This window comes from Botryllus schlosseri, chromosome 9 (genome assembly GCF_051294905.1).
Source record: "Botryllus schlosseri isolate E-star chromosome 9, Bs_hap1, whole genome shotgun sequence".
NCBI classification, from domain to species: Eukaryota; Metazoa; Chordata; class Ascidiacea; order Stolidobranchia; family Styelidae; genus Botryllus; species Botryllus schlosseri.
This window is the reverse complement of record NC_137244.1, coordinates 5,179,016-5,202,230: the sequence shown is the minus strand read 5'-3', so window position 1 is coordinate 5,202,230 and position 23,215 is coordinate 5,179,016. Positions and strand designations below refer to the sequence as shown.

Genomic DNA, 23,215 nt, shown 5'->3' with positions numbered 1-23,215 from the left:
TATTTTATGTTGTGATTGTCAGGTTTCCATAACAATGTAATGGAAATTGTAATTGAGCAAAATTTTTATAAAATTACAATTACAATTACATGAAAAAATATAATAATTACATTCAGCTCAATTACAAATTACAATTGATCCAACTCTGACCATGTCCCTCCGGCGAACTAGTCCTGTCCTCCCATGTCCCATGTTATTATCGCATTTATATTCTGTGATTTTCGCCTATGTATTCTTTGTTCAGTTAAACCTTGTCCCCGCCACCGTAAATGGCGGGTATTGTTCCAATTATATTTTCTGAGCGTAATTGAGGTAACCTAAGTCGCGACCTGTGTGATATTCGTTGACTTTCATGCGTACGAAATCTGCATATACAACCTTCGAAGCTAAAAAAACGGTTTCTACATCCGACATGCACACAGAGAACTTGTTGACAACCTGTTGACAACAACTGGTGTCTGATTGACTTCAACAGCTATTAAAGTACGCCTATATTAGATCAATAAGTTTATTAAATACTGTTTTCGTTTTCTATGAAGTTTACATTAGAAACGATTTAATCCTTGTATTTGTGGATAAATACGCGAATAATGTATCATTTCTGTAATCCGGCCAGCCAAGTACTCCATTTTCTCATATCAGGCCCGCCGACTGGAGGAGTTGCCCGCCCCTGATTTAGACCCAGTTCACAATTGCATGCTTTATAAACCGTGTTAACACCGCCACGAAGGTATCTCTCCAATAAACAATATTCCTATGGATTTCGATTCGTGATGATAATTGATATTGGCCAACTTCTATTTCTCTGAGGGGCATGCTCGACCGTCAAAAGAATGCTATGTGGCTAGGGTGACATTAGCTATCGACCCCTGCTCCAGGTAATCGATATTAAATACCTTTGCGTCAGGAAAAGCCTTGTGTATCTCGTCCCAAAAGAAATGAGGTGGGAAAGCCACGACGGCATCTACATTCTCGTACATATCCCGAAAATCTTCCGTAGTCCATCCTTCGAACGCGATCTTGTTGTAGTAATCTCCCAGCAAAAATGCGTTTTCGGCAAAGTCGTACACACTATAACCCAACTTGTTGAGAGCCGCATGCATTGACTTAGTGCCCGTTTTGGGCATTCCTGCCACGATTACTTTCATGTCCGCACACAGGACCGTGCAACTGACGCCAATATCAAATCGTTAACCTTCTATATCTGCAATTCCGAATGACCACCGGTTTGCAAACATTGCGTCTCTTTACACATAACACTGCAACGACGATCAAACATCAAACACTGACATCCATGTTTCACGACGGTAGATAATGTACTCGTACTATTAACTATAAAAAGCGTTCAGTGCAGCTGGATTCATCCTAATATCATGGATTTGTAGTTGGATAATATTCGTCGTAACAGCATATATTTCATTTGATATCTTGTTATGATAAGCCATTGAATGGGGAAGTGAGGAATTACAATTATTATAATCAGCGTATGTGTTTAATTTTGTAGCCATAGGAAATCAAACAACTTGGCGTCTATTTTGAGGATGCAGTCGACTTGTACTAATCTGGATGTTACTCAGTAGAGATTTTCGGAAAGGTGGGATCCTTCATCTGAGTTCCAAAAGCAAATGGGACAATATTATGGATACATTGTAACGAGTGACCACCAATTTGTAGTAAAATTCTAAGAGAGATCAGAGTGTCTTCGATTGTTCTTTTGTCGTTTGCGAACTGACCGCGATCGCGTTGTATAAATATGGCGTATCAGGAATTTTCAGAGAAATGACAGCCTGTTGAGATGTTTTTCCAACGAAAATTGGTTTATCCTTAGTGTTTTAAGAAGGATCGTGACCACTTTTCAGTGTTGTGGTCACACTGCTAGTGTTTGTAGATACAATTACATGTAACATGTCGAAATTTCCAAAAATGGACACACTGTTGTTTATTCAGTGAAGATATAATCCCGTCGCAAGCGAATTATTACTTATATGAGGCACTCCTGGTTGTATAAGAATAAGGGCCGTAATTCACCCCGATTCGTATATGCGTATTCAATTTGAAAAATGTAACAGTGCTCGCCTGCGTTAGTGATTCTGTTTCCTGCAATTAAATAATTATTAGGCTTTAGCAAATTCTTATTGGATGTTCGTCATATAGGTTCACTATCTGGTCTGTTCCCTCATACTGTACAACGTAAGAGTGCAATCAAATAGGCTATCTGCAAGACTCCGATCACGTGACTCGTAGCTCATATCGCTTAGATATTGGTTAACACCATTGTTAGCATGCTGTATACGCTAGTGAATCTGTTTCAATACTAAATTGCTTCTCGCTCGTGAATCTGTTTCAATACTAATTAGCTGTAGGCTATTATTGATTTCTGGTTGTAAACGATTCGGAAATACGTTGCGGCAGGGAACAGATATTTACCAATGTGCTATAGATGTCAATAAACATATAATTTGAAATAATATCCTCAATATAACGAAGAAATTCCTCGGTAACGCAGTCATAGTACGCTACTCAACTCTGATCGCATGTACTTAAATTGGAGCATTCGAAGTAGAGCGACTGATTTGTATTGTGGCAATAGTATTTGTTAGTTCAATCAATAGTATTGGGCTGTTGTGGAGCCTGATTTTGGATGGAACATATGACTGAAGCAGTTGCAACTAGTACGTCTCGGGATATACTATCTGCCGATTTGGGTGCTGACATAAAACAATATTACCCAGGAATTTCTGCGTTATTATAACGTTATCACTCAAATTCCGATTGACATCCAAAACAGGTGATATTTGGTCACTTCTTCATTGAATTTCTGAAACGTTAACAATCAAAAATCAATAGTAAACTATGCGATTTATAGCACTGAAACAGGTGTACGAGAGAGTACCTTGCTAACCAATATCTGATAGCTATGCGCTACTATAGTCACGTGATCGAAGTCTTGCAAATAGCCTATTAATACGCTCAGTTCCCAGTCGCGTACACTTTGAACACCCCAAACATCTTGATCAAACATCCCTCTGACACTTATCCGTTTCACGTAGGCCTGTATTCGGCATAAGCATACCATATGCGACAAAACCGACATGTCCAATGCGCAGTATCAATGCACTGATGACGTCTCACTATTTTTCGTGCTCAGAAAGCTTGTTGCGAGTCAGGGGTGTCACACTCTACTTGGGTCGCGGAACGGATTCAAAAGCTTCAATCGCTCGCGCGCCGGACCACCAGTCACTGCCACCTGATTCCAAAATATTGGTATGTTCTTGATCTTGTTTGAACAATAACTCACACTACGAGGTTGCAATATGAAATCAGTATATTATCAGCAGAACAACCTGAGATAGGCGACACGATCCAGGGTGCAGTTAAACGAAAGACGGTGGTGAACAGAACACCAGGATTTAAATAAAAGCACGACACACGAGGAACAAATGATTGGCGCTAATTACTTATCCTAGACAAATAAGAGACAAACGATACTAAAGTAAAATGCACAAACATAACAGTCCTCCCTTGTAAGTTACAGGTACAAGGTGATTCACGTTGGCCGATAGAAATCAGATTGTTTCCTATTTCTAACTGGATAACGTGTACCCGACGTTTGAGCAGGATTAGCTGCACGACGTTGTGCCCTATTCCAATCCAACGGGTGCTCAGCTTGAGATTGCTGAGGTTGAGGAACTTCCTGTGTGGCTTTATTATTTCCAGCTGAAATCAAGCGTAGTTGGAGTTGGTTTTTATGCCTTCTCCAATACCGATGATCTGTTTTGACATTCTACACAACGCGTCCCAGTATTTCCGTCACCACGCCAGCAACTAACTTTGGTCCGCGTCGGTAACTGCGAGTGCAAACCGAGTAACCAATCTCGAAATGAGTGGCTGATTGTCTAGGCGCAACGGGTTTCGATTTGTCTGCGCGGCTGCCGGTCATGTAAAATCTTGTCAGGCGTTTTCCAGTCTATGCCCGTGTGAGGTGCACATCTGTACATAGCGAAAAGTGTTTGGAGCGCGAAATTAATTACTTTTTCCCTGTCGCAATTTTTCATCAATCCAGCTATTAAAGTCTGGACAGAACGCTCCGCTTCCCATTTGAGGCAGGGTGAAAAGACGTTGATACGATGTGGCCGATTGGCAAATTCGCCGTGTCCAATTCGTTCGATGTGGATTGCGGTCCGCCATCCGTGACGATTGTTACGTACAAGCCTTCGATAGAAAAGACTTCTCTCAAAGCTTTGATTACGCACAAGGCTGTGGTAGATCCGACATTCATTACTTTAACGAAAGAATACTTCGAATGCTCATCGACGATGACAAGAAACATTTTATTTTTTATTGGACGTCCAAGTAAATCCGTTCAAAGCTTTCAGAAGTTTTGGGCCATTCGCGATACTGACGATCAGGCGCTTTCATTACATTACGGCAAGCGTCGCAACTCCTAACGAGATTTTCAATGTCGTGATTAATGGAAGGCCATATAATGTAACGTCGAGTCATCTGCTTCATTTTCGCGATACCTCAATGTCCTGCGTGCAACAATGATAAGGCTCGTGCTCGAAGTGACTGCGGAATTACTAGGCACTGAAAACATCGATATTGAGCATGACTGTGTCTTCGTGCAGAGAAAGCGACTGTTTGCGTGTCGAAAACCAAGAAAAATCATAAACGTGTCTCTGGATTCCAGTTACCCTAAGTGGCAGATAATGTTACTAGTTTCATGGTTTTGTCTTTGAGCATCGCGAATTTCATTGCGAGTTAACGGTAAGCCATCGAATGCCATATTAATAGCGTGAACGATCTCGGCGTATTCACGAGTTTCAAGTTCGTCAAATTAAAGGTTCTCGACCCTTTGGTAGGCGAGATACACCGTCGGCTTTTCCGTGCTGATTGGTCGGCTTATAGCGAATGTCATATTGATAAGCCGTGAGCCATCGCTGTAAGCATCGCGCTGTAATCACGGGAATTTTTCTGTCCGGCGAGAAAATGGGTAAATGCGGTTTGTGGCCCGTTACGAGCGTAAATTTTCTACCATACAAGAATTGACGAAATTTAGTGACTTCGTAAATGATTGACAGAGCTTCCTTCTCTATTTTAGAGTAGTATTTTTGCGAATCGGGAAGCGTTTTCGATGCGTGCGCTCTTCGCCATTGTGCTCAATTGAGTGGACAGCGCCGATTTCGAATTCAGAAGCATCCGTTGACAAAATGAGATGCTTGTTTACATCATGATGAGCATATTGCGTAGCGTCGATCACGTCGTTTTTGAGAATGCGAAAAGCTGCGTCGCAGTCCGTATTCCAAATGAATTTAGCTTCTTTATGAAGAAGACGGTATAATGAAGTAGCTTCATTCGTAAAATTAGGAATAAACGCGCGATAATAATTGACTTTGCCCAGGAATGCCTGTAGCTGGCGAACGTCCTAAGATTTAGGCCAGGGCGGGCCAACCTAGGGCCCGCGAAAAGGTTTTGAGTGGCCCGCGAGATAATTTTAGAAATTAGTAGTATTACTAAAAATGGATGGCACAGATTGTGAACTTGCATGGCAAACCAAAAGTTGGATTAGTCTGGTCGCAACACTTGAGATGTGACGACTAAAATGTCAGTTCCGACGCATTGGCAGATCCACGGGCCAATCAAATTTTGGTAGATCTTCGTACATTACAATAAAGCAGAATATTCCGCGGTATATTTATCTAAAGTAAAATTTTCTGCACGCTTCACGCAATATGTTGTCCCTCGATTTCTTGCTTTTAATATTGTTACCCCCTCCTGGAAATGAAAGAACGCCTAATGTACCATATTAAGTCTATATATGATCGCATTTACGAGAGAAAATGTCGTCCAACAAGCGACCTTGCGTTTGCGCTCGCAGAAATACCATCGACGATGAAACATAGGCATAAAATTATCGACGCATGTTGGCCGAAGCTTTCGATATCGATATGTCCAGGCGGCCGAATAGTCCACTTCTTGCAAACTGAGCCTAACAAAATACAGCACACCAACAATATACTCAAGTATCAATAATATTGACCTATGCACTTTGAAAAATTCTCGCGCCTCGCGCGGCTAGTGGCCCGTGCGATGTTTCATCAATGAAATATGACCCTTTGCCCAAAAAGGTTGCCCCCCTGATTTAGACAATGGTTAGATTGCTTCAACGGATTTATTAGACGGGTATTTGCCGTCCTTGTCAATTATGTAACCTAAATACTCGATACTACTTTTGAAAAATTAACATTTAGCGAAATTGACGGTGAAATCGGTGTGTAAACCACCGAAATTTAAAGGTTCGCAATGCCAAACGAATCGTTCTAGGTTCTACACTGTGAACCTTTTTCATATAAGACAATTTTCCACGTCAATATAGCATTTTTCGTTGAAATTCTTTCGATTTGAACTTCGGATCAATCTCTGCAGAGTGCTGGCAGCGTGTCTGTGCACTAAACGAACATACACCATGCCCTTTTCGAAAATTTTATTTGATTTGTTCGAACAATTTTCTCGAAATATTCAGTTTTCCGTTTGGCAATATTTAGTGACTCTCTGCTGTGAGATTGGCGAGGAATAACAGAATGACGTCAGTGGAAATGATATCAAGAATGCAGCGTAGTCAAATGTCAAAAGTATAGAAGGCTTATGGGATACATCTCGACTTGATTGCATCATAAAAAGTTTTAAGAATACACTTGCAACTCCTCGTCGAAACTCCTGGCGAAGCGACGAAAAATATCGATTTTATGGGAATTAATATAGCATTTAACAATATTCCACATGATACATGTGGTGATGCTTAACGAGCTGCTCATACTTCAGTTCTGTGACCTAATCTGGCCTGAGTCGTCGGTAGGGATCGGGAACATTAATAAACTAGGCTACATTACGTAAATGCAGGCTTGGAATTAGCAATATAGCGTCACGTGATGTCATGGGTTCGTGTTCACGTTCGCCTTCACATAGAACCTTTCAAAAAGGTTAGGGTTCACACGAACCAGAACCTTTCAGGGTTCGCACTATGCCTACTCTACTCCCGAGCTCACGCTGTTGAGTTGATGCTAAGGGCGGACAACATACGGCCCGTGGCCCGGATCCGGCCCGCGACGGGATCTTGAGCTGCCCGCAGAGAGTTTATACCCCAAAAGTGAAATTCCAATCTTATTGTATTGACAAATTCGATGCGTCACAGAATGAATTTAAGTTTGCCAACCTGAGAAAGATGGCCATAAAACTATATTTGTTGTGTTCGGGTAGTCATACATTTGCGAGCAAGAGTTTCGACTATGAGAGAGATATGATATTCTTTTTCGCCTGCACCGTTGAGATTCCTTGACGATGGAGTTGCGATACGGCCGCGAGGTCATCTAGTCTGCGCCCCCGTTCTTTTCTCCTCCATGCTATCCGTGATTGCTGAGCGCCTAGCAGGATAGCTGCGGATACCAATTTTCGAGTCTTTGGTATGACGCGGCCGGGGATCGAATCCACGACCTACCGATCGAGAAGACGGACGCATAACCATTACACAATCTCGCTCGGACTATGAACACTAACAAGACAAGGCTGCGTTCCAATATAACTGATGTTCCCGTGAAGTGTTAAGTGCGTGAGTCTAACAGGTCACGATCCCCGGGCGTACGGAGACGCCTACGGGCTGTGGACCGAGGTCCGACCCGTTACTAAGCGCCTCGGTGCTCGCTGGTTCGTGACCGAAGATGGGCTCTATCAGTTGGCAATAGGCGCCAACTGCTGTCAGGATCTGGGTAGTTTAACCAAATTCCTTCACCTTAAGGTAAACCAACGTTGGAAGACACGGTGGATTGAGCTTCCCGACCAGGGCAAAACTGTGGAGTGCCACAGCCGGTACGGGAGCTCCAACCGCTTCATCCGGTCTTCCAACGTACTAACGGTAGTCGAGCGTGGCTGGATGCTTAGAGCTCGTCTGAATCATCTGCCGCTCCGGTCGATCCAAGGTCGGTGTCGGAAACGTGTGGAGCCAAGTTTCGTCTGCTGCAAGTGCGGAAAGCATACCTAGACTCTGCCCCACGTACTGAACTATTGCCTGCCAGTGATGGATAGCATCACGAAGAGGCACAATTCGGTACTTGGGGTGCTCCTGGATAGTATACCAAGCTCTTTTTCCTTTTCCTGATGTGATGTGAACCGCGTATGCGAGGAGTACGCCACATTGACCAACAGGCGGCTGGGGCCTGACCTCATCTTAGCGGATGCTCGCCGGGTCTTGGTCATCGATATGGTGTGCCCCTTCGAGAATGGAGTAGCCAGCATGGACGCCACCGTTGAGTTGAAACACGCAAAGTACGAGGACCTCTGTCACTCCTTGCGTCTTGCTACGGCCAAGACCGTGGAGATGCAGACGTTCGCGGTCGGGTCCCTGGGGAGTTACCACCCCAGGAACATGGCCACCCTACGTGCGATGGGTGTTTCTCTCTTCGAGTCCTGGCTGGTCTCCATGCGAGCCGTAGTCGCTTCTCATCGCGGCTCTCATCGTGTCTGGAAGGCTTGGTGTAGCGTACGGGAAAACGAGAGGACTTGACCCACCTTCCACATGTCTTTTTTGTGTTCTGTGTTTTTCTTGCCCCCGGTAATTTAGCTTAAATCCGCTAGCCATCACGGGGTTCGACTGCCGGCACATGGACACCGCATTTCCTACGGGCTCCTCCCCACATTAACAAGAAAGGGTTTTTAGTGTGGTTCTTTTGTAAATTAAATTACTCGACATTGAGGTGCCCAATTGCTAGGGGGAGGAGTTCCCCCACTTCATAACGCAACAGCTGATCACTATTTCACCACAATGGTTATATTTTAATGCCTGCAGTCGGATCTCGCCAGTTCGCCCCTTTTTGTATTGTTTTGTTGGCCCTACCCACTATATATTGTGCGTTTTCGGTGGGGGCCTTGTTTACTGTGTACCATGTCCAGAGTTGGATCAATTATAATAATTCAGTTCAATTACAATTACAATTACAATTACTCCCTTGCATGTTTCAATTACATTACAATTAGAATTACTCAATGCTAAAAATATCAAATAACAATTACAATTACTGTTAAAATGTAATTTGTTACAATTATAATTACAATTACAATTACTGGTAAACATGTAATTGATTCGGTAAGGAAGTGTTCTTTGACAACCGTAGCGACGTCATTAGCAACAATCTCAAGCTATTCCTGTTTCATTCATGATACGTAGAATACCCTTCAATTGAAAAGAAAAACTCGACTGTGTTCGAACTATTCCTAATCATGAGTACTGAAAACTACAAACACAGAAAAATGTTTCAAGCGATTGTTAACAACCAAAAGTTTGAGCGATTAACAGCGAATAGGCTACAGGAGAGTCCATGAAATGTAATCAAACGATTAGGCTACTCAGAGCTGAGTGAGGATAATGAAATGTAATTTGTAAGGCGTCAGCGATAAGGATGATACCGATACGATGTGTAAAATTAAAATAAATGCAAAAGGAAAGAACCTCTTGATAACTACGAATTACAACATTTTGGTTTGCATTTACATTTTCACTTGCTTGGAAACTGTTAGATTGCATTTGATGAACATTCGGGTGCGAAAATGTCTGGCCCCAGTAAATTTGGCCAAGATTAGAGGTAAGATTGGGATAGCATCTCAACAAATGCGTGATCAAATTTGATGAAACCTTGGTTGGAAACTTGAATTTCTTTCTGCAATTGTTGCAGCAAGCCTCGGTGCTGGTCGGAGATTTAAAAATAAAACTCTGACCGTGGTGTAGGAAATGGTTCAGAACAGGTTTCATAAGAGTTTATTTGCTGTTCATCCATTTTTGAAATATTAAGATTTAGTTTAGCCCACTGGTTCTCTAATTTTTTTAAGAAACGCCCCCTTTATAACAGTGAAATATTTCGTGCACCCCTTATCGTCATATCACACAATGAGATCAGAACGTTAGCAATCCTTACAGATATAGTCTGGTGGTATGGAAGGTTATGACTGTTGATGAGAGAATTCTCCAATATGAAGCTCGGACTATACACAGAGCAATAACTATGAAATAGAGGTGAATTGCGTCAGGCGCGGAAAAAATTTCAGTTTACCAGAGCTTCGCGCCCCCTTTAGATGCTTTCACGCCGCCCAAGGGGGACACGCCCCCCAGTTTGAAAGCCACTGGTTTAGTCCATATTGTAATTCAAAAAGTTTTCTGTTGCTACTGAAGTATGGGAAACAGCTTAGCATGGCTGAATTATCTAGTTATTAGGGATGGTGTGAACCTCTGACAGGTTCAGGTTCGTGTGAACGCGAACGTGAGCCTCATGACGTCACGTGACGTCATATTGTTAATTCCAACCCTACATTTCAGTGAATTGAAAGCCTATATTAATGTACAGTAGCACACGATACCTAGCGACGACTCGGGCCCCTTAATGCCACAATGCTGAAGTACATATTGGCGTTTTAAACGTTGCCAAATTTATATCAACTGGGGCAATCAAATAACATAATAATCCCATAAAATCAATATCTTCCGTTGCTTCGTCAACCATTTCGATCACGACTTGCAAGAGTATCAATACTTGATACCGATATTAACCCATTAACAATAAGTTATACAGCAACAAGACAACACCCCAATCGCACGAACTTGGTTTTTATGACACAATAAACATATGAAATCAAGATTGACGCCGTACGCCCGCTTGATTTCTTTTTACATCAGACAACGATATCAATTCCATTGATTGGATGAATAAGCATCATTAACTGGCTACGTATATGTAGTGTATGTCGCTCTTGATGTTGTACAATAATTATTGCGGGTCAAGCTCAAGACTAAGTGTCATTATTATTCCCAAACGGAAAGGTGGGTATTTCGAGCAAACTTTTGTAACAAATCAAGTAAATCTTTGAGATTGTCAAGGTGCATGCTAGTTTAATGTTGATTTTTCATGCTGCCAGCGCTATGCATAGAGTGGCCCGCAGTTGAAATGCAACAAATTTCCACCAAAGGTGTTATAATGAAGTGAAAATTGTAATAAATGAAAAAGGTTCACAGTGCAGAACCTACCAAGGTTCGTTTGTGAACGTGAACCTCTAAATTACTGAGGTTCACACACAGAACGCTAACGTGAACCTCACGTTCACACCATCCCTACTATAGTTATAATGCGGCACGCATAGAACACCGATTTAAATAGGCTAATTATTACAGGTGGTGACTGTGTACTAACGCCTTAAGGCATTGCGGCCCCTCGTCGTCATCCTGGTTCGTACCGGATTGGTGTGACGAATAAATGATTGATTGATTGATTATTTTATGTTGTGATTGTCAGGTTTCCATAACAATGTAATGGAAATTGTAATTGAGCAAAATTTTTATAAAATTACAATTACAATTACATGAAAAAATATAATAATTACATTCAGCTCAATTACAAATTACAATTGATCCAACTCTGACCATGTCCCTCCGGCGAACTAGTCCTGTCCTCCCATGTCCCATGTTATTATCGCATTTATATTCTGTGATTTTCGCCTATGTATTCTTTGTTCAGTTAAACCTTGTCCCCGCCACCGTAAATGGCGGGTATTGTTCCAATTATATTTTCTGAGCGTAATTGAGGTAACCTAAGTCGCGACCTGTGTGATATTCGTTGACTTTCATGCGTACGAAATCTGCATATACAACCTTCGAAGCTAAAAAAACGGTTTCTACATCCGACATGCACACAGAGAACTTGTTGACAACCTGTTGACAACAACTGGTGTCTGATTGACTTCAACAGCTATTAAAGTACGCCTATATTAGATCAATAAGTTTATTAAATACTGTTTTCGTTTTCTATGAAGTTTACATTAGAAACGATTTAATCCTTGTATTTGTGGATAAATACGCGAATAATGTATCATTTCTGTAATCCGGCCAGCCAAGTACTCCATTTTCTCATATCAGGCCCGCCGACTGGAGGAGTTGCCCGCCCCTGATTTAGACCCAGTTCACAATTGCATGCTTTATAAACCGTGTTAACACCGCCACGAAGGTATCTCTCCAATAAACAATATTCCTATGGATTTCGATTCGTGATGATAATTGATATTGGCCAACTTCTATTTCTCTGAGGGGCATGCTCGACCGTCAAAAGAATGCTATGTGGCTAGGGTGACATTAGCTATCGACCCCTGCTCCAGGTAATCGATATTAAATACCTTTGCGTCAGGAAAAGCCTTGTGTATCTCGTCCCAAAAGAAATGAGGTGGGAAAGCCACGACGGCATCTACATTCTCGTACATATCCCGAAAATCTTCCGTAGTCCATCCTTCGAACGCGATCTTGTTGTAGTAATCTCCCAGCAAAAATGCGTTTTCGGCAAAGTCGTACACACTATAACCCAACTTGTTGAGAGCCGCATGCATTGACTTAGTGCCCGTTTTGGGCATTCCTGCCACGATTACTTTCATGTCCGCACACAGGACCGTGCAACTGACGCCAATATCAAATCGTTAACCTTCTATATCTGCAATTCCGAATGACCACCGGTTTGCAAACATTGCGTCTCTTTACACATAACACTGCAACGACGATCAAACATCAAACACTGACATCCATGTTTCACGACGGTAGATAATGTACTCGTACTATTAACTATAAAAAGCGTTCAGTGCAGCTGGATTCATCCTAATATCATGGATTTGTAGTTGGATAATATTCGTCGTAACAGCATATATTTCATTTGATATCTTGTTATGATAAGCCATTGAATGGGGAAGTGAGGAATTACAATTATTATAATCAGCGTATGTGTTTAATTTTGTAGCCATAGGAAATCAAACAACTTGGCGTCTATTTTGAGGATGCAGTCGACTTGTACTAATCTGGATGTTACTCAGTAGAGATTTTCGGAAAGGTGGGATCCTTCATCTGAGTTCCAAAAGCAAATGGGACAATATTATGGATACATTGTAACGAGTGACCACCAATTTGTAGTAAAATTCTAAGAGAGATCAGAGTGTCTTCGATTGTTCTTTTGTCGTTTGCGAACTGACCGCGATCGCGTTGTATAAATATGGCGTATCAGGAATTTTCAGAGAAATGACAGCCTGTTGAGATGTTTTTCCAACGAAAATTGGTTTATCCTTAGTGTTTTAAGAAGGATCGTGACCACTTTTCAGTGTTGTGGTCACACTGCTAGTGTTTGTAGATACAATTACATGTAACATGTCGAAATTTCCAAAAATGGACACACTGTTGTTTATTCAGTGAAGATATAATCCCGTCGCAAGCGAATTATTACTTATATGAGGCACTCCTGGTTGTATAAGAATAAGGGCCGTAATTCACCCCGATTCGTATATGCGTATTCAATTTGAAAAATGTAACAGTGCTCGCCTGCGTTAGTGATTCTGTTTCCTGCAATTAAATAATTATTAGGCTTTAGCAAATTCTTATTGGATGTTCGTCATATAGGTTCACTATCTGGTCTGTTCCCTCATACTGTACAACGTAAGAGTGCAATCAAATAGGCTATCTGCAAGACTCCGATCACGTGACTCGTAGCTCATATCGCTTAGATATTGGTTAACACCATTGTTAGCATGCTGTATACGCTAGTGAATCTGTTTCAATACTAAATTGCTTCTCGCTCGTGAATCTGTTTCAATACTAATTAGCTGTAGGCTATTATTGATTTCTGGTTGTAAACGATTCGGAAATACGTTGCGGCAGGGAACAGATATTTACCAATGTGCTATAGATGTCAATAAACATATAATTTGAAATAATATCCTCAATATAACGAAGAAATTCCTCGGTAACGCAGTCATAGTACGCTACTCAACTCTGATCGCATGTACTTAAATTGGAGCATTCGAAGTAGAGCGACTGATTTGTATTGTGGCAATAGTATTTGTTAGTTCAATCAATAGTATTGGGCTGTTGTGGAGCCTGATTTTGGATGGAACATATGACTGAAGCAGTTGCAACTAGTACGTCTCGGGATATACTATCTGCCGATTTGGGTGCTGACATAAAACAATATTACCCAGGAATTTCTGCGTTATTATAACGTTATCACTCAAATTCCGATTGACATCCAAAACAGGTGATATTTGGTCACTTCTTCATTGAATTTCTGAAACGTTAACAATCAAAAATCAATAGTAAACTATGCGATTTATAGCACTGAAACAGGTGTACGAGAGAGTACCTTGCTAACCAATATCTGATAGCTATGCGCTACTATAGTCACGTGATCGAAGTCTTGCAAATAGCCTATTAATACGCTCAGTTCCCAGTCGCGTACACTTTGAACACCCCAAACATCTTGATCAAACATCCCTCTGACACTTATCCGTTTCACGTAGGCCTGTATTCGGCATAAGCATACCATATGCGACAAAACCGACATGTCCAATGCGCAGTATCAATGCACTGATGACGTCTCACTATTTTTCGTGCTCAGAAAGCTTGTTGCGAGTCAGGGGTGTCACACTCTACTTGGGTCGCGGAACGGATTCAAAAGCTTCAATCGCTCGCGCGCCGGACCACCAGTCACTGCCACCTGATTCCAAAATATTGGTATGTTCTTGATCTTGTTTGAACAATAACTCACACTACGAGGTTGCAATATGAAATCAGTATATTATCAGCAGAACAACCTGAGATAGGCGACACGATCCAGGGTGCAGTTAAACGAAAGACGGTGGTGAACAGAACACCAGGATTTAAATAAAAGCACGACACACGAGGAACAAATGATTGGCGCTAATTACTTATCCTAGACAAATAAGAGACAAACGATACTAAAGTAAAATGCACAAACATAACAGTCCTCCCTTGTAAGTTACAGGTACAAGGTGATTCACGTTGGCCGATAGAAATCAGATTGTTTCCTATTTCTAACTGGATAACGTGTACCCGACGTTTGAGCAGGATTAGCTGCACGACGTTGTGCCCTATTCCAATCCAACGGGTGCTCAGCTTGAGATTGCTGAGGTTGAGGAACTTCCTGTGTGGCTTTATTATTTCCAGCTGAAATCAAGCGTAGTTGGAGTTGGTTTTTATGCCTTCTCCAATACCGATGATCTGTTTTGACATTCTACACAACGCGTCCCAGTATTTCCGTCACCACGCCAGCAACTAACTTTGGTCCGCGTCGGTAACTGCGAGTGCAAACCGAGTAACCAATCTCGAAATGAGTGGCTGATTGTCTAGGCGCAACGGGTTTCGATTTGTCTGCGCGGCTGCCGGTCATGTAAAATCTTGTCAGGCGTTTTCCAGTCTATGCCCGTGTGAGGTGCACATCTGTACATAGCGAAAAGTGTTTGGAGCGCGAAATTAATTACTTTTTCCCTGTCGCAATTTTTCATCAATCCAGCTATTAAAGTCTGGACAGAACGCTCCGCTTCCCATTTGAGGCAGGGTGAAAAGACGTTGATACGATGTGGCCGATTGGCAAATTCGCCGTGTCCAATTCGTTCGATGTGGATTGCGGTCCGCCATCCGTGACGATTGTTACGTACAAGCCTTCGATAGAAAAGACTTCTCTCAAAGCTTTGATTACGCACAAGGCTGTGGTAGATCCGACATTCATTACTTTAACGAAAGAATACTTCGAATGCTCATCGACGATGACAAGAAACATTTTATTTTTTATTGGACGTCCAAGTAAATCCGTTCAAAGCTTTCAGAAGTTTTGGGCCATTCGCGATACTGACGATCAGGCGCTTTCATTACATTACGGCAAGCGTCGCAACTCCTAACGAGATTTTCAATGTCGTGATTAATGGAAGGCCATATAATGTAACGTCGAGTCATCTGCTTCATTTTCGCGATACCTCAATGTCCTGCGTGCAACAATGATAAGGCTCGTGCTCGAAGTGACTGCGGAATTACTAGGCACTGAAAACATCGATATTGAGCATGACTGTGTCTTCGTGCAGAGAAAGCGACTGTTTGCGTGTCGAAAACCAAGAAAAATCATAAACGTGTCTCTGGATTCCAGTTACCCTAAGTGGCAGATAATGTTACTAGTTTCATGGTTTTGTCTTTGAGCATCGCGAATTTCATTGCGAGTTAACGGTAAGCCATCGAATGCCATATTAATAGCGTGAACGATCTCGGCGTATTCACGAGTTTCAAGTTCGTCAAATTAAAGGTCTCGACCCTTTGGTAGGCGAGATACACCGTCGGCTTTTCCGTGCTGATTGGTCGGCTTATAGCGAATGTCATATTGATAAGCCGTGAGCCATCGCTGTAAGCATCGCGCTGTAATCACGGGAATTTTTCTGTCCGGCGAGAAAATGGGTAAATGCGGTTTGTGGCCCGTTACGAGCGTAAATTTTCTACCATACAAGAATTGACGAAATTTAGTGACTTCGTAAATGATTGACAGAGCTTCCTTCTCTATTTTAGAGTAGTATTTTTGCGAATCGGGAAGCGTTTTCGATGCGTGCGCTCTTCGCCATTGTGCTCAATTGAGTGGACAGCGCCGATTTCGAATTCAGAAGCATCCGTTGACAAAATGAGATGCTTGTTTACATCATGATGAGCATATTGCGTAGCGTCGATCACGTCGTTTTTGAGAATGCGAAAAGCTGCGTCGCAGTCCGTATTCCAAATGAATTTAGCTTCTTTATGAAGAAGACGGTATAATGAAGTAGCTTCATTCGTAAAATTAGGAATAAACGCGCGATAATAATTGACTTTGCCCAGGAATGCCTGTAGCTGGCGAACGTCCTAAGATTTAGGCCAGGGCGGGCCAACCTAGGGCCCGCGAAAAGGTTTTGAGTGGCCCGCGAGATAATTTTAGAAATTAGTAGTATTACTAAAAATGGATGGCACAGATTGTGAACTTGCATGGCAAACCAAAAGTTGGATTAGTCTGGTCGCAACACTTGAGATGTGACGACTAAAATGTCAGTTCCGACGCATTGGCAGATCCACGGGCCAATCAAATTTTGGTAGATCTTCGTACATTACAATAAAGCAGAATATTCCGCGGTATATTTATCTAAAGTAAAATTTTCTGCACGCTTCACGCAATATGTTGTCCCTCGATTTCTTGCTTTTAATATTGTTACCCCCTCCTGGAAATGAAAGAACGCCTAATGTACCATATTAAGTCTATATATGATCGCATTTACGAGAGAAAATGTCGTCCAACAAGCGACCTTGCGTTTGCGCTCGCAGAAATACCATCGACGATGAAACATAGGCATAAAATTATCGACGCATGTTGGCCGAAGCTTTCGATATCGATATGTCCAGGCGGCCGAATAGTCCACTTCTTGCAAACTGAGCCTAACAAAATACAGCACACCAACAATATACTCAAGTATCAATAATATTGACCTATGCACTTTGAAAAATTCTCGCGCCTCGCGCGGCTAGTGGCCCGTGCGATGTTTCATCAATGAAATATGACCCTTTGCCCAAAAAGGTTGCCCCCCTGATTTAGACAATGGTTAGATTGCTTCAACGGATTTATTAGACGGGTATTTGCCGTCCTTGTCAATTATGTAACCTAAATACTCGATACTACTTTTGAAAAATTAACATTTAGCGAAATTGACGGTGAAACCGTATTCTGTGAGACGCTCAAAAGTAGCGATAAGTTGTGAAAATGATCGTGTTCAACAGTGCCAGTAACGATTATGCCATCGATAAAACTAGCAATACCGGATAAGTCGGCGATCATGGCATCAATACAGCGTTGAAAATTCGCGGGACTAGATGCGACTCCGAAACACATGCGTCGATAACGGAATATACTGAATTGTGTGTTGATGACGCACAAATTCTTCGCATCATCAGCTAATTCTAGTTGAAAATAAGCATCGGCATGATCAATTTTCGTGAAAATAAAGCCATATTGTAAATTGTGAAGAATCTCCAGGAGGTCAGGAGATGTTGATCCATCTGAATTTGTTGATTCAATGCTTTGAAGTCGCCACAAATGCGTACTGATCCATTAGACCTGGTGACGGCAACAATTGGTGCAGCCCAATCACTCTAATTGATTGGTTTGAGAATACCTTGATTGACTAATCTAATCAATTCGATTTGAACAGCGTTTTGCTCTGCGAAAGGCAAAGGACGTGGCTTAGCATTAGGTTTCAAGTGCATCGTCACTTTTGTTTTGGTGCATCGCCCTAATACCTTAGAGCAGTGGTTCTCAACCTGGGGGGAACGCCCTTCTTGGGGGCGTGGGGGGCTCTCAGGAGGGGGCGAGAAATTGACAAAGTCTGTATGAATTCTGATTAAACATGTGTTTCACAACCATTAAGAGAAGACGATTGTTGAAGATGAAACTTATTTCGTATTCAAGAGAGCTCGCCAAATTTAAACTCCAGCAGTCGCTATCAACGGAGTATCGGCTGATTTCAACTTCATTTGAGCAAATTTCTGATATTCTTTGAAGATTTAGAGCAATTCCCACGTGTAAGTCATTCATGACTTCATAGCTTTGGCAGTAGCCCAATGCTCGTTGCGCTGGGAAGCTGTTGTTAATAGCTGGCGAACTACACCGCCTAAGACAGACTTAGATGCAATATAGGTTGCTCGGTTTCGCCCTCAATTAGGCTACCCTAGAGTAACACAATTTACCATAATTAGGATTAGTCTCAGTGCAACCTACTTTGAAACAAATTGATATGTCCTGTTCAATGTTTTTTGCTCTTTTCGAACAAGTTTGGGGAAATTTGTCAGAAATGTTAAAGACTCAACCACTGGAATGCGGATTCAAACTTGGCATAAGACATACCATATGTATACTATTAGATCAGGGATGGGCATGGGCAACCAGTGGTCGTAGAAGGGAATTCTACGGCCAACGACACCTAATTCAATTAGTATGTGTTGTCGGCCGTGGACATGCAAATTGAAATTACGAATTCAGTCCCGAATTTTTGAGAGATTTTAATTAATCTTGAAATTTTATTCGCACCCCCCGCAATTCAACGTTACTTGATTTTTCGATTTTAATATAATAGCGCCCTTCTCAGTCTGAGCCGGATTGGAATCGTGTGCTCTTCACGAAATAATTTTGTGTATGGTACATTTGGGCTATTTCAATATATTTCCACTATTTCCACAACCGCTACAATCGACAATCCTGATGGGGGGTCAAGAAATAACGGCATGCAACAAAGTGACTAATAACAACTGGCCCACCAGTTATAGATGCATTATCATTTATAACTAGCGCCAAAATTTTCGAAAACACTACCTCCATAAACTCTACCGGTGAATCTGATCGCATGGGCTGAGAACGGATAGATATTTGATAGTAATATGTGATACTGCAACTATTCACCGGGAATGGATATGGATAGTTCAGCATGGGTATTTTGCGTCCAGTTAGTTCATTACGGCCATGCCCTGAGATGCGGCCTTAGGCTACATAAGTTATCGAAATGCGGCCGTGATTAGCAATAAGGTTCCCTACCTCTATATTCAATGATGTGCTCTTTTTGACATGACGATAAGTGCAGCTGGGTCAGGGGGCGCACTTTTTTTACCATCGCCAAGGGGGAGGGGGCGTGTCCATAAAGGTTGAGAACCACTGCCTAAGAGAAAACGGAGGGAAATTTGGACTGAAAAGATACCAAATTGTCGTTCGAATCCACAAATGTCAATAGAAGCCTATTACATGATTGTGATTCGACCATCAGCGAGGAAATTGCATCCAAAGCAGACGTTCCCTTAGAAGTCATGGGGAAAGCATCGCTTCAGTCGAGACCAAAAATGTTTTGCCCACAGTGTTCGTCGCGAACTATCAGTTTTAAGCTAACTCTAACGTCGGAACCCACCTGCACTGTTACAGTGCAAACGCGTTTCAATTTCAGTGGCTTGTCGCCGTACGCTACGAAAGAGCAATGGTATGTTGAAAGTTTCGGGAGAGCCCCAAGTTTTGTATGCAGGCAATCCCACCATGGCGGAGGGTGCACCAGTGTCCCACCGTGTCGGCAACGGAATGTCGTTGATGCTGGAGTTGATCCAGAGCTGGTTTCCCACGCGTTGATATAGTTGATCGATGTCGAAGGAGAGGAGCGGCACCGAGCAGAAATTGACGGATGTGACCTGTTGCGTGATACTGCCCGAAACGACTGGTTTGATAGACATGAACACATGTTTGATATGACCTTTGCGACCACATTTCTGACATGCTGCATCTCGATATCGACAATCTTTTCTCTGGTGATCGATGTTACTGCGGCTGCAGGATTTCAGTCTCTCCGGGAAGTTGCCTTGGATGGATTTAAAAGGTGTTCTTCCCTTCTGATAATTTTCCGTCATTTTGTTGAAGATGGAAGTGTCTTTGCCGTTACTCTCACCCTGGATAATCCTATCAGTTATCAGCGTTCTCACGTATGTTGCGGCTACTTTCAGAACGTCGTCAACGAATGGATTGGTTCGTGTTAGACAATGCCGTCTCTCATCAACCTGCGGCGTTTCTTTAATGATGAGATCACGCATTAGCTTATCAACGTAGCTCTGATCACAGCTTTCTCTTGAACACGTGAAGTTACAATCTTTGGAGATTCCGCGTAGAGTAGCGATCCAATCAGCATACGACTGTGCCAGTTGCATTTTGAAATTGTAAAAGTCCAGAGGTGGTCAGTAACCAAGTACTTCTACTTTTTCGAAGTACTCAAGTATTTTTTCACTACTTGTTGTAATTACTCAAGTAAATCTTATTTTTGCTACTTCTACTTATACTTCGTAATATTTTGTGATCTACTTACTTACTTTTCGCTATTTTCAGTGTGTCAAGTAGAAGTAGTATAATCTTCAAATTCGAGAGAGAGACTGAGAATTGAGATATTTTGGGGCTGTTTTCATGGAGTACTAACATTTAATTTTCATAAAAGTTGAGTAAAGCCCAGAATTTTCATCGCGCTTCGCGCAGTGTAGATATGGAGTGACAGACATGTTTTCACGATAGTATATTGGTGAATAGGCTATAATTTAGGTAGTGGTACCGTGGCTCCCTTTAATCACGCAGTATTGTCGCCCATACGAAATCATTCATCACAGTAAATATGGCCCATCATAACGTTTGAAACTAGTAGTCTTACAATCTAGCATTTACCAATCATATCGTAATTTATCAACCCAGCATATCGTATCCTAATCTGGAGAAGTGGTCTCTGACTTCTGAGCGTGTGAGACCTGTTTTAGCAGACCACTGTTTAAGCTAGTGGTTCACAACCGGGGGAATTCCCCCTTGGGGGGAATTTTGAATCTTTTAGGGGGGAATCTGGCTAATTTTTTAATGTAGAATCTGGCTTTGGCATTGTATCGGAAGATACACTGGGTTCACGAGGTTTTTAGATTTAGATTTTTATGGTATAGAACTGTTAACTAGAAATTATAGTTCTTTACAATTGTATGTTTCTTTGGCGGATTTTAAGCTATGTGTATGCTTGTATGCCTTCCGTAGATACTACACCTCCTGATAAAGTGAGGCCCACGAGAGGATTTCGTCGGGTCCGCGACAGCCTCTCGACCAAATTGCTACTAAGCTAAAAAGTCTAGCTGAATTCGGCACAAGGCCATTAGTGAAATTGTTCAACTTTTTAAGCCAACATATGAGGTAACGTGAAAAACCACATACCAAATTCATCGATTCAACTCAAGTCCACAGCAAGCGGATTTCTTTTTCGTCAGCGGCTACCCGACCGATAAAAACAGGTCAAATGTAAAGGTACTTTACCAAAGTGTAGTGCGGTCCGCATTCGATATAGCTCGGACATATCTGATCTGAATATGTTTGGCGGCCATCAATTGCCCAGTCAACAAATGGTTGTGCGTTAAAAAGCACCTTTTTAGTCACAGGCAACTTTTTCATAGGGGGGGATTTTAGCTCAAATATCGGCCAAGGGGGGCACAAGACGAAAAAGGCTGGGAACCACTGGTTTAAGCCATCTGGACAAGAGACATGCAACACATTTTCCGCTTTTCAGAAGTAGTGTTTGTATTTCTTTTTTATTTCGCAGTATCACTAATTTGAGTTCTAATTAGTTTCAGCTCCTTTGTCTGGATCTGGAGAATTTAGATATTGAAGTTTAAAAGCAAGTGTAGTAATGCATCCATTTTCCGAAAATAAAATTACACTATGGTGAGGCATTTTTACGATCCGCCATATTTTTACGATCCGCCAATTCAGCAGTCGGGTTTCCCTGGAGCCTTTTGGGTCACAGTAAGGTAAACAGTGGCGAGACCAAATATGTTTGTTTATATTCTTCGTGTTGCTACTATATTCCCGGTGTATTTTACTAACGAAAGCTTTCGCATTGGCGTTTGCCTCTGTTACTCATTTTCCAGTAAACTCTAAACTGAGTGTGCTGTTTTCCGCCTTTTCAGAATATTCTGTCAATATCATCGACTTGTTCGTAATGGTTACTTGAGTGAAATCTCAACACTGCCTAAGGATGGTTATAATGTGGTCTGTGAAGATTGAACATGTTCGACATCTGCTGTATAGTGCGATTAGTTACGCGTCGAAGTATTTCTTATTAAATAAATCGAATTTTGTTTAAAATGTGCTGGACAATACAATAATTTTTCAATTTAGTCAGAATTGCCTGGCGGGCGGTATGTTTGACACCCCTGTTGTAAGTGATTATGTGTCATGACGGAAAGGCTTTGTTGAAAGGGTTTAGTCCAGGGGTCACCAACACGCGGTCCGCGACCTAATTTGAAAGAACGCTTTAAAAAAGACTTCGGGCTCCCCAAAAGACCAAGTATTGGGAGCATATAGTTTTTCCAGAAAGTGCCATCTCTAGCTGAGCCCAATATCAATTATTTAATCCAGGGTTCGCGAAACTGCGGCAGTAGAAGGAATGTTATGCGGCCGTTGACACTTAATTCAATTAGGATGTGTTGGCGGCCGTCAATATGCAAATTGAATTTACCAATTGACTCCCTAATTAATGAGAGGTTCGAATTATTCTTGAAATTTTCTTCGCGCGGTTCAATGCGATTTGATTTCCGATTTTAATAAATTAGTGACATTTGTAATCTGGGCCCCGCAGTTCAGATGCGAAAAGCAGAAGAAAATGGTGCACCACATAACGAAATACCAATTTCTAATTGTGTTCTGCTCATCACGAAGGAAATTTATTTCTTGAAGGCCTGCCTTTGGGCGAATCTAATATATTTCCACAATACCGAGCATCCTGATGGGAGGTCAAGAAATACCAGCATGCAACAAAG

The 23,215-nt window shown here is 41.9% G+C and overlaps 2 protein-coding genes across 3 annotated transcripts in view; one reads left to right on the top strand and one right to left on the bottom strand.

The window, feature by feature from the left end:
• Positions 1–4,083: 4,083 nt before the first annotated feature.
• LOC145446958 (uncharacterized) lies at positions 4,084–12,592 on the bottom strand. The gene is made up of 2 exons (XM_080325366.1): positions 12,205–12,592; positions 4,084–4,212 (listed from the first exon to the last, which is right to left on the bottom strand). The coding sequence occupies exons 1-2, from the start codon at positions 12,454–12,456 to the stop codon at positions 4,201–4,203; spliced, it is 264 nt and encodes an 87-aa protein (XP_080181492.1). The 5' UTR covers positions 12,457–12,592; the 3' UTR covers positions 4,084–4,200.
• A 267-nt stretch (positions 12,593–12,859) lies between these two features.
• LOC145446944 (uncharacterized) overlaps positions 12,860–23,215 on the top strand; it is a 23,076-nt gene continuing 12,720 nt past the window's right edge. Inside the window, exons 1-2 of one of the 2 annotated variants that reach the window (XM_080325344.1) lie at positions 12,860–12,902; positions 14,457–14,572. In XM_080325344.1, coding sequence (XP_080181470.1) covers positions 12,875–12,902; positions 14,457–14,572 — 144 coding nt within the window. In that variant the 5' untranslated portion in view covers positions 12,860–12,874. Of the gene's footprint in view, positions 12,903–14,407; positions 14,573–23,215 lie in introns of those variants that run through there. The other variant, XM_080325343.1, reaches the window with a different exon arrangement.